Source organism: Macaca thibetana, chromosome 7 (genome assembly GCF_024542745.1).
Source record: "Macaca thibetana thibetana isolate TM-01 chromosome 7, ASM2454274v1, whole genome shotgun sequence".
Classification (NCBI taxonomy): Eukaryota; Metazoa; Chordata; class Mammalia; order Primates; family Cercopithecidae; genus Macaca; species Macaca thibetana.
The window spans coordinates 37,305,969-37,318,777 of record NC_065584.1 but is presented as its reverse complement, the minus strand read 5'-3'; the positions used below and the strand labels follow the sequence as shown (position 1 = coordinate 37,318,777).

At 39.5% G+C, this 12,809-nt stretch overlaps 1 protein-coding gene across 2 annotated transcripts in view; it reads right to left on the bottom strand.

Annotated features, from left to right (window-relative positions):
- Positions 1-4,840: 4,840 nt before the first annotated feature.
- SYNJ2BP (synaptojanin 2 binding protein) overlaps positions 4,841-12,809 on the bottom strand; it is a 51,093-nt gene continuing 43,124 nt past the window's right edge. Inside the window, exon 4 of one of the 2 annotated variants that reach the window (XM_050797408.1) lies at positions 4,841-11,732. In XM_050797408.1, the coding sequence (XP_050653365.1) occupies positions 11,598-11,732 (135 nt within the window). In that variant the 3' untranslated portion in view covers positions 4,841-11,597. Of the gene's footprint in view, positions 11,739-12,809 lie in introns of both variants that reach the window. The other variant, XM_050797407.1, reaches the window with a different exon arrangement.

The following is a 12,809-nucleotide window of genomic DNA, read 5'->3' as shown; positions in this document are numbered from 1 at the left end:
CAAAATTTCTTATCAGTATGGAATCTGTTGCCCTCCCAGAAATATGACTCAAATTCCATCTGTTTCCACTGTTAATAAACAGTTAAAATGCTGACTCAGCTATCTTAACTGTCACATTTCCAAGTAAGAAGATTCAAAAAAATGTATATTAAGGAAATGGGGCATCTCCACCATCTATGCCAGTCCCTGAAGACTGGTGTGTACTTGATATCCAGGCAGGTTACATTATCCTCTGGTATCTGCTCTACCAGCATTTAACTCATGCAAGTACATGGGAGCATTGTTATAAAACAAAAACAACAAAAACAAAAACACCAGTCTTCTTGAGAGCTTTAGTCCTAAAGTTTGGTTTTAGAATTATGGCCAGAGCTGGCCGGCCACAGGGGCTCACACCTGTAATCCCAGCACTTTGGGAGGCCGAGGCGGGCAGATAACCTGAGGTCAGGAGTTTGAGACCAGCCTGGCCGACATGGTAAAACCCTGTCTCTACTAAAACTACAAAAATTAGCTGGGCATGAAGGCGCGTGACTGTAATCCCAGCTACTCGGGAGGCTGAGGCAGGAGAATCACTTGAACCTGGGAGGTGGAAGTTGCAGTGAGCGGAGATGGTGCCACTGCGCTGCAGCCTGGGCAACAGAGCAGGACTCTGTCTCAAAAAAAAAAAAAAAGAAAGAAAGAGAGAGAGAGAGAGAAATAATTATGGCCAGAATTCATGGTTATGGTAACAGAAAGATTAGCTACTTCATGAATCTTTGTTTACTTCGAAAATGCCATTGAATCAATTTTTTTTTTTTTTTTTTTTTGAGACAGGGTCTCTATATTTTTCAGGCCAGTCTTGAACTCCTGGGCTCAAACAATCCTCCTGGCTTGGCCTCCTGAGTGGCTGGGACTACAGGTGTGTGCTACCATGCTAGGCTTACTATCTAATGTGATTCACTCAAAAACCTTATGAAGTTGGGGGCAGAACATGATGCCAGACTCATCTTAAAAACTGAGGCTCAGAAAAAGGTAAGAGGCAAACACAAGGTCTCACTTTGGAAGTGGTACAAATATTCCACACAGAACTAAATTTCCTGTAGAACTGGACAACACTATCTCCTTGAAATTCTCTCCTCCTGTGGCTTTTATGGAAGTTTCACTGCCATGGCTCCCTCCAACGGTGAGACTTCTTTTTGTTGTCTTCAAATTTACAAACCTTATACTGGAGTCCTTAGTCCCGCATTTTCCCTCTGTCTCAGTTACTCTCAAACTTTAGTGTGCACCAGAATCCCCGGGAAAGCATTAAAACAGACTGCTGGGCCCCATCACCAGAGTTTCAGATTTAGTAGATCATGGATGGGGCCTGAAAATCTGCCTTTCTAACAAGCTTCTGGGTGATGCTGCTGGTCTGAGGACCACACTCTGACAACCACTGCTCCATCCTCTTTCCCTAGTTAAACTCCACTTTCATGTTGGCTTCAAATTTTATCACAGCATGGAAGACTTCTGGTACACTTCCAGGTTTTCTAACACCTCAAAGTCAACATGCCACCAAGGTTTATTTTAATCCTTTTCTCCATTCAATCTAATTTCTATGGCTAGAACTAGAGTAGGTAAGAGTTGGTCTAGTTCAGTCCAACTTGAAACCAGTTAAAATTGTCCTTGATATTGTTCAGCTAGAAAATTAACTGTTTCTTCTTTAATACACATTCTCTTATGATAGTGATCATGAGCATTCCAAGTTTAGAATTACTGCTGTATTTGCCTTATTACTTTTTATGGAGTACAAGATAGGGGGTAAATGGGACCATGTCTAATACATTTCTGTTTTCCATGACTTCCTTAATAGTGTAAAACCACAATGCATAATTTTCTGGAAAAACAAATGAAATGACAGGAGCAGCCAGGAGTGGTGTCTCACATCTGTAATCCCAGAACTTTGAGAGGCCAAGATGGGAGGATCACTTAAGCCCAGGAGTTTGAGACCAGCCTGAGCAAGACCCTGTCTTAAAAAAACAAAACAAAAAGCAAAACAACAACAAGGAAATGGCAGGATCTTCCCATATCATGCTATACAGTGAAGGATGAAGAATACATGGCTCACTGCAGCCTCAACTTCCTAGGTTCAAGTGATCCTCCCACCTCAGCCTCCCGAGTAGCTGGGACAACAGGTCCATGTCAGCACACCTGGCTATTTTTGTTTTCATTTTTTGTAGAGACAGGGTCTCACTATGTTGCCCAGGCTGGTCTCAAATTCCTGGGCTCAAGCAGTCCTCCCACCTCAGCCTCCCAAAGTGCTGGGATTTCAGGCATGAGCCACCATGCCCGGCCAGTAATTCTCAAACCAAACAACAACCTGCTTTGTAACACTTTGGAGAGAATCAAAGGTAACTATTCCATACAAAAGTGCCAGAGGTCTCTTCTGTACAGACAAAAGAAACTGAAAGGAATTCAAAGACAACTGCAATGTCCTGACGTACACTATTACCTGGATTACAAATGTCATCAGGTAGAGCAAAGCAGGAACTCTAGCCTGCTGGTTGTCACAGGGTTAAGCCCTATCTGAAAGCTTTCTGTCTAAATATTGTTAATTAACTAGGGTTTCCTTTTTGGGTAGCTGGATGGGTGCTTCTGTAATATAAGTCAGTGGTGAAACAGGATTTTATCTATTGAACTTTATGTTTAAAAAAACTTTCCAGAAACACTTGTATTTAGAAATATGAAGACAAATGTTTGAATTGAGAGCAAGTGAAGTGCACTTTTATGTCAAGATAAACTTTCTGAAAGGAAACCATTAAAAAATGTCCTGTCTGTATGTGTGCTTTGTGTTGTTTTAAATGCTTGAATAACATCTATTGTCTACCACTGGTTTTTTAAAAAAAGATTAGTCAAATATCATTGTACACCCAAAGTCTCCTATAAAACAAAACACAATGCACATCTAATAGAATTAGAACTTGATGCCTCAAAAATGAATCTGTTTCCTAAAATAATCACTTCCAAATTAAATAACATTTTGAATAACCCCCAAACTGAGGATATCAAAATAGAACTTATGTTATATGGTAGTTAATAAAAAGGAAAAAACTTCATATGAAGTTCTATGATTGCACATGACTGAAAACAAATATCCAACTTATGAAAAGGAAAAGAACAACAAAAAAAGCCCAAAACCAAAAACACAAACAAAAGAAAGCATAACGAGGGAATTAATCAAAATAAAAGCTAAATTAAAAAATAGGAAACAAGCAAAAATATAAGAATTGATTAGTAAAACCATCCCAGGTGATATCAGCAGAAGAAACAGTCAGTTGACAAAATCTTTTAAAAAATTATTAATATGCTGGGCCGGGCGCGGTGGCTCACGCCTGTAATCCCAGCACTTTGGGAGGCCGAGGCGGGCGGATCACAAGGTCAGGAGATCGAGACCACGGTGAAACCCCGTCTCTACTAAAAATACAAAAAATTAGCCGGGCGCGGTTGTGGGCGCCTGTAGTCCCAGCTACTCGGGAGGCTGAGGCAGGAGAATGGCGTGAACCCGGGAGGCGGAGCTTGCAGTGAGCCGAGATCGCGCCACTGCACTCCAGCCTGGGCGACAGAGCGAGACTCCGTCTCAAAAACAAAACAAAAAAAAAAAAAAAACAAAAAAAAAATTATTAATATGCTTTAAGCCACTTAAGTTTTGTAGTGGTTTGTTACATAATTGGTAACTGACACACCTTTGCCTATCAAGAAAGAACAAGGCCATTCTATACATTCTATAGACTACCAATTTGACTTCAGGCCTGAACTGCTTAACATGGGTGACAGAGCAATGATGACCAATGTAAACTGCCTTTTCTCTTCATATCAAGGTCAGCTATATGCAAACTAACTTAGAATAAAGGTCAACAATATTCAGTTCTGACAAGTCCTTACTCATCCTATGGCACAAACCCACTTCTGCCTTCTATGTATCTTATAAGGCTTTGGGTGATGAAGGGGATACAAGTAAGATAGTATATGGTGGCAACTGCTTTCAAACATTGCGAATAAATACACAATGATACTGCTACTGCTATTATAAAACATTTAACCTAGTGCAGTCAATTTCCTATTATCCATAATGGAAGGATGTGATAGCATGGTTGAATCAAATTGAGTATAGTGAACCTTACTTTTCTAGAATAGTAGAAGGGCAGTGGACTCCTCATTGGCTTGAAGTAAGTTCCCAGGTGTGGAACTGACTAGTTATGTATCTTGAGCCAGTTATTAACTTCTTTAAGCATCGAGTTACCTCACCTATAAAAATGGAATATTGATACTGCCTTGCATAGATAGAGAATTTGGCATTAAGTCATACAAAAGGACAGCCTAATGCAGTGCCTGGTACCATGGAAAGTAGAGACAGTAAGGTGCTATAGTTATGAATGCAGGTTTTGAAGCCAAATTGCCTGGGTTTAAATCACAGCTTTGGCACTTAGTAGCTGTATAACTTGGGCAAGTTACTTAACCTCTCTATGCTTTTTATCTATAAAATGAAGATAACAACAGCAGTTACCTTAAGAGTTGTTTTGAGGCTTAAATAAATATTATACATGCAAAGGCCTTAGAACAAAAGCTGGAATATTGATAAAAGCTCAGTAATTGTTAACAGGATATCAATGTCCTGTTCCTTATCTCCTATGTCAAAGCCTCAAACTGATCATTTAGATTTCTTCCTCTTTCGACGATTCTGTCAGAGGTGTTACCCTAAGAACATCTAGTATATAGTAAGCACTTATTAGATATTTGCTGAATGAAGGAAAAAACCCTCATCTGGCAGAAAAAAAAAAAGGAGATATTTAATCAACAGTCTTCAAAATAAGGTAAAAAAAGATTGTAAAGATTCAATGACAAAGTTTTATTAAATACTAATACTGGCTAGGCACAATTAGACACATTATTATCTCATGTGCTGTATCTGGTATCAAACAGCAAAGCCTGAAAGATTACCATAGATTTTGATGGCCTCATTAACATAATTAATCTGTAGTGACAGTCCCAGGATAATAAATACAGTTTTATGTCTGTGTGTCTTCTGTGTCTTCCAAGCTGCTACAGGGCCCTATTTGATCTGAGAAACTGACTGCTGTTTACATCCAGGTAGGCAATGTGACATTAGAATCGAAGCAGAAAGGAAGCAAAACAAAATAAGGTTCATGAGGAAAATAATCTTCTAAGAACTAACATGGCCTGGAGGTAAAATGCAAATATATCCAGTAATAAGAAGCCAGATTACTGCAGATAAAAGATTAAAATAGGATTCAATTATTCATCTCCATTTGCTAATCTACAAACTAGGAAGGACTAACCCTTTTTCCTGGGCTTAGTAACTAAATTTAATGATTACAGTAAATACAAAGTTCTTTTGTAAATTATTGTTGGTTAATGATTGACTTACATTGAGAACAAACTTTAGCCCACGCCCCTTTTGTTCTCCCCCTGCAAGAACAAAGGCAACATGAACAGTGAGGAAAACCTGGGAACAGGACTGTTTGCTATCACTTGATTCCTTTGAAGGAGCAATGCTTTCTCAAAATATAGGTTTTATATATGATCAAGTACATTAGTTACGCAAATCAAGTGCTTTGTGTTTTGTAAATAAATTACATAATACAAGAGTCTGTGGCAGTTAAGAATCTGGTTCTGCACTTTGGGAGGCCGAGACGGGTGGATCACGAGGTCAGGAATTCAAGACCAGCCTGGCCAAGATGCTGAAACCCCATTGTCTACTAAAAATACAAAAATTAGCCAGGCATTGTGGCATGTACCTATAATCCCAACTACTGGGGAGGCTGAGGCAGGAGAATCGCTAGAACCTGGGGGGCAGAGGTTGCAGTGAGCTGAGATGGTGCCACTGCACTCCAGCCTAGGCGACAGAGCAAGACTCCATCTCAAAAAAAAAAAAGAATCTGGTTCTGATCAGAATTCCTTAAAATGCTGTCTTCTTTTTGACCACAATTGCCCTTTTGGATGTGAGTGCTGGTCTCAAAAAGATCTGCAGTTAAAAGAGGAACAGCAAAAGAGACTTACACCAAAATAGCAACCAACTCTAAAACTATTATAGGTGAGAGGTATAGAGCTTCATAACTCAATCTTCTACTTCTAGGTGATGTTAGAAAAATACTTTAACATCAAAATCACCTACAAATATTCCTCCACTTTCATATGCTGGGCAATTTCAGTTTAGAGTGACTAAGTCTTCTTTATCTCTGTATCTTCAGCACCTAGCACATAGTACGCACTCATCAGCTATTGCTGAATAAAGGAAAAAACCTTCATCTGACCAAGGATAAATTTCTCTAAAATTGACTATAATAAAATCTTTATGGGGCCCCACATGGAAACTACATGAACTTCACTTCCCCACATACTTGACAGCCTCTGTACTTCCTTAGTTTCATTTCTTTAAATATACTTTAAAAATTGCTTATTTACACAATAAAAGCAATGTCCACCATTAAAAAAAAAAAAAGTCTCTAGTTTAGAACTATCGGAGTTAGTCTCAGAATAACACATCTCACTGGATTTGATGAGATCATTCTCAGATTGTTCTGTGGAATCTCCCAATTCCAGTAATGATGCTTGCAGTATCCTTTAGCTGTCTATCAGTTCTTCTGGTCTTTATTCAGGCCCAAAGAGAGAAGAAAGAAGTAGACTAAGATAAAATGGGTAGTTTGTGTATTCATGTAGTGAATATATTCAAGACACAAATATGAGACAGAAAGGTCACTTCTGCAACAAACTAAGTCTGATCAGAGTTAAGTTAGCTTCTCTCTCTGAGCCTTGATTGTTCTCATCTCTATGACAGATTCATCCTAGAAGCTCTCTGGTCCTTTTTAACTTCAATGTTCTATGATTGGTTCTCATTTAATAGATGCACAAATTGAAACACTCACTAATCATACATTTTGCTGGAGTTGATCAATCCTTAGCAAATCAGGAAGAAATGAATGTTCCACTTACTTGGTGCAGAAGCTCAGAAAGCTGGGCTCTAAAGACCCAAGTTTGTTGTTGTTGTTTTGCCTGAAACAATGTATGTAATTTAATAATTTAAATAGTGTTTAGTTTAATTAAATAGTGTCTGGTTTAATGCTATATAACATTTTCAACTGAGGCTGCACACCAGAATCACCCAGTGAACTTTATTTTACTGCTGCTTGAGTCCCACCCTCAGAGGTTCCCTTTAATTGATCTGTGTGCAGCCTGGGCATGGGGACGTTTACAAGCTCTCCCGACGATTCTAACCTGAGCAAAGGGAATGATGATAGGCATAGAGCAATGAATCTCAAACTTTAGCAGGAATCAGTCACCTGGAAGGATTACTAAAACACAGATTGCCAGATGCCACCCTCAGAGTTTTTGATTCACTAGGTCTGGGACTTTTTTTTTTTCTTTTCTGGGAAATTGCTTTTTTTTCTTTTCTTTTCTTTTCTTTTTGAGACAAGATCTCACTCCATTGCTCAGGCTAGAATGAAGTGGTGCAATCACGGCTCACTGCAGTCTCAATCTCCTGGGCTCAAGCAGTCCTCCCGTGTAGCTGGGCCTACAGGTGTGCACCACTAATTTGTTTGACTTTCAGTAAAGACAGGGTTTCACCACGTTGTGCAGGCTGGTCTCAAACTCCTGAGCTCAAGTGACCCGCCTAGGCAGGGTGCTGGGATTACAGGCATGAGCCACCATGCCCAGCCTATGAACTTGCTTTTCTAACAAGTTCCCCAGTAATGCTGATGCTTTTGTCAGGACCCTGCTTTGAGAACCACTTCCAGTGACAGAATATCATTGAAGCTGGCATCTGAAGTCCTGAGTTTTAATCCTGATTCTATTATTCCCACCTATGGAATCCTAGTCAAGTAATTTTTTCTCTCATTTTTAGTCTCTTTCTGACAATACTTAGATCCCAGAGTTGTAAGGCATGAAATAATGTACCAATCAGAGTTTGGTACAGTCCCTGGCATAGAACACAATAACAAATATTAACTGCCTTTTTCCATTATACATGGCTACATGGAACAATTAAGTTAAATCAAGAACACGTAAGTTGAAACTTCACAGGAAAACAAAGTACAGATAGTCAAAGCAAACAATATCTTATAATTATACATGTAATACAGAATTATAAATATAGAGAAATGTTTTAAGTACTTAAAAATACCTTTGTTCAATTTTCAAAACTTTGAACGCAATAATTTAGGTAGTAGGAACATCAGATACAATCTGTAGAAGAAATATTAGACTCAATCTATGAAGAACATGAATTTTTTTACAACCTATAATGGATTCTGATACCTCATCTATAATTTTAGTTTTCTATAGAATCAATAATATAATTAGTGTACCTGCTTAAAACTGTATTACATTGATCTTAAATGCTATTTAATTTCTAAGAAAACCTAAGTTATAAGAGTACATCAGAATCCCTATTATCAAGCAAAGCAAAACTTCTACCAATGACAGGAGAGAATGAATACTTTTTAAACAAATTTACATATACCAACAAGCAAAAAACTAGAGCTTTCATTCCTGCTTGACATTTTTTTCACTTTGTGTGTCTCAAGGTTCTCTCAGGAATTAGTGTCCAAACCATGAGGTGAATCCTAGGAGGTAAGCAGGCTTGCTGTAGAAGCCACTGTGCATACCTTCAGAAACAGGAAGGGTACCAGAGGCTGTGCCCTCCTAGTGTGGCTGGTTGGAGTGACAACTGGAATACTGTCTGTGTTTTTCTGGGGAACCTACAATGAGTTCAGTTGTCTAAGTGAGTCTCATAGGTATTAAAAAATTGATGTCAAAAGGCACTTTATGTCAGGACTGTTTAAAGCAAGTTTCTCCCTATACCAATAGTGACCCAGACGCAAGGTCTTACTGGACCTTTTATTTTTAAAAGCCTTCCCTTTCCAATCTAGCCTGATGCCATTATGTGACATCTTTTCTCACTTGCTGTTTTTTGAGACAGAGTAACCCTCTGTCACCCAGGCTGGAGTGCAGTGGCGTGATCTCGGCTCACTGCAAGCTCGCCTCCCGGGTTCACGCAATTCTCCTGCCTCAGCCTCCAGAGTAGCTGGGACTACAGGCACCCGCCACCACGCCTGGCTAATATTTTTTGTATTTTTACTAGAGATGGGGTTTCACCATGTTAACCAGGATGGTCTCGATCTCCTGACTTTGTGATCCGCCCGCCTCGGCCTCCCAAAGTGCTGGGATTACAGGCGTGAAAATGTGATGATTATCTGCATATTTTCTTTGTTGCTGCATCGTGTTTTGCATGGTACCCCTTTAATATTGTTTTCAACACTTAGCCTGCTGATATACTTTTAACTTCTCACCTGTTTATGAATTCTCTCAACTAAGCTGTGAGCTCCTTAAGGGTCTTTAACTTGTCCCTTTCCTCCACATAACTTTCTCAAATGCCCCAGTTCTCAGTAACTTTTCTCTTTTGCGGTCTGTAATATAAACATGACCCCTACTTACACTGTCCTACCTATGTGGCTAATAAGAGTGTTCTCTTTGCAGTTGGAACCCAAAACCCCTATGGGATGGAGGATATGCACAGTACTTCTTTGTAAAAGTGTCTTGACAAAGCTGATGTCCAATCAACATTTGTTTAATTACTAGACTGTTCAAGCTAGAAATGAAATACAATTGATTGCCTGAGTCCTGATAATCTTGCTGTCAAAATTATATAAGGCCTATAGTATGGCCAATATATTTGGTTAATGGAAATGATTTTCTTAAAACTAGAAAATTCAGCTACCCACAGTGCTTAAAACCAGCCTTAAAAGAACATTAACAGGATGGTTCCCACCTTATTGATATCACTGGCATTCTGTAGTATCCATTCATTCATATCTTCCTCCTAGGCCGCATGAAATACCTACCACATTTCCCTACCTCCTAAAGCAAACAAAACTCTTTTCCTCCCTCTTGCTGCAAAAAGGTTGATTAATTAAAAACCGTATGTAGTGTATAAAGCCTTTCAAAAATACTAGCAATCCATGCCCCCCCCCCTTTTTTTTTTTGTTTGAGATGGAGTAGCCATCTAAAAAAAACGTACTCCTGTAGCCCAGGCTGGAGTGCAGTGGTGTGATCTTGGCTCACTGCAACCTCCGTCTCCCAGGTCCTGGTTCAAGCAGTTCTCCTGCCTCAGCCTCCTGAGTAGCTGGCATTATAGGAATGCGCCACCATGTCCAGGTAATTTTTGTATTTTCAGTAGACATGGGGTTTCACCATGTTGGCCAGGCTGGTCTTGAACTCCTGACCTTGTGATCTGCCTGCCTTAGCATCCCAAAGTGCTGAGATTACAGGTGTGAGCCGCTGCACCCGGCCTCATTTTAACTAAATATGAAGCAGAGTTGATGTGATGCCCATCCTGCCAGGGAGGCAGCTCCTTCCCTCAGGTTTGTTTGGTACTAGAACCAAAAAGATAGCCTGAGAGGGTTCAGGTGCCACCTCGGAGGCACTATCCTATCTTCTGTCCTTTTGGAGTTTTCGTGCTGGGGTGTTTGGCCCCAGCACCATAGCCCTTACCACAATCATTCCACTGTTCTTCAACAGGACTGTGAGGTATCAACAAATTCACTAGGGCAGCCCAGAGATTGGTACAATTTACCTTTACACCTCACAGTTTCTTAGATGTGAGCAGCGCTGGATTATGGCAATCTACCTTATAATAACCCACCATAGTTGGTTGTTATAAGAAGAAATATTGTTCTTCTAAGATTTTTAATTAGTTGCTTCAGTTACTACATTTTTTTTCTATTTTTTTTTAAATAGATATGAGGTTTTGCTATGTTGCCCAGGTTGGTCTCGAACTCCTGGACTCAAGCAATCTCCCACTTCATGCTACCAAAGTGCTGGGATTTACAGGTGTGAGCCACCTCTCCCAGTCTCAGTCATTATTTTAATAAATGAGACTGAACGTCCTCTTATAAGGCTCACTCTGTTGCTCCTACTACATTTGCTCTTTAAGTATCTCTTTAAATTCTTCAATTAAGATCATCCCTTTTATCAGAAACTTAGACACCACAAAGTAGCTTTCTCACCTTTAATTCTCCATAGGTATCACTATACTATAATATTTACATATGTATGTGTATATGTGTATTTGCTTTTTTAAAAAAGTAAAAATGTTCTTCTTACTCTCCTTTGTCTGATATAGGCACCCAGGTATGTAATTAGAAATTAAATAAAGGCCACAATAATTTCCCAAGGAAGATCATTAAAAAGAAAAATCCTTTCTTCCTCTAATATCACACAGCTGGTCTTTATGGCATGCCAGCTAAGAAAAATGATATTGCCTATGGTGACACGAAGACTCAATCTTTCTCTCTTTGGGTTGTAGCTGAATTTCTATCGAAAGTCCTAGTAAAATATGTAACTCATTTGTTCTAAGCAAGTCTTTTCTTCAGTTTTCCTTCAAACAATACCTTTACTTTCCCATTAGAATACGAAGAATTGGAGATTCTGAACAGCAAGGTTTGGGGTGGGTATCAGTCACTTCAAATCTGGCTATGCAGACAGTGAAAGACATGGCAGAATAGCAGGGATGGAGGATGAGTGAAATGTATCTTCATTGGGAGTACTGAAAGAGAGCAAGTTTTTCAAAGTTGTTGCCGGTATCTCATGAAAACCCAGGCTGCTACCATGGTAAGGGCAAACACTGGCACCAGCACCATAAATATGGGAATACCACTTGGGTCCCCTTCACCTCGATGTCCTATAGGTCCATTCTGCACCTGTAACTGGAAGGGAAAGAAAAATGTTAACTCTGGTGACTAATGTGTGTTTACAACTGAAACTCCCAGGTTGATACATCACCTGGGTTTGTAGACTCTAGACCACCCAAAACTGTAACCCCCAGCAATACCTAGCAGGAGTCCTCTCTTTGTCCTGAGCTGATTCATCAGTGTCACAGGATCTTTGGAAAGAAAATAGGTCTGATGGGGAGGCATTTAACCTTGCTGACCTAAAGGGACCCCTGAAGGCAAGTCAGGTAATTTCTGTTTCTGTACTGCCTCTACCTTGCTATTTGTATATCGTATCAGGAAAATGAAGACATGAGATAAAACCTATGATCTTATAGAGAACTTGGATATTACTTGGTGAGGAAGACGGGGGATCTTTCTGGAAATGTTTACTTAGATAATCAGTCATCAAAATGTAGTAAGAGCAGACGTGGGCAATGTCAACATAGGTGCAATACCAACACAGGTCCAGTGCCATTACTTGAAAAATGCTTTCCAAATCCCAGAAGGCACCCAACTCCCTCCAAAGATGGGGTTTTGCCCTTCATCTGTTCATTGGTAATACTAGAGAGAGATGAAGGTGAATCTATATGGAACAGATGTAAAAAAGTAAAAAGAAATTATATCCTGGTGGTTATAATTTTCTATTGGCTAAGTGTTTCCTTTTGAGGCTGGATGGTCTTCATTTTAGTGATGGTTTTCAGGGTAGCTCTTCTTAATATCAACTTTTAGTGGCTAAGTTGCAATAATTATGGCACCATCGTATTTCAGTTAGAGTTAACTTCCTCATTACACTCATAAAACTGACACTTCAATCTGAAAGGCAAGACTGCACGAAATACCATTATACCCTCTATTCCACCTCTACGTTTTTCATTCATTTGCTGATGAGCTGTCCTGAAAGAACATGCTCAATAGGAAGGCATGGTTTTTAGGGATAGGACAATTCCCTGAACAGCAGGGTCCTTTTTATTAGGAATTATTTATGGATGTTTCCTTACAAGTGAACACTGGAAATAACTTCTCACATACCTTCCAAAAGAATTGTAATCATATTGAAGTGTGTAC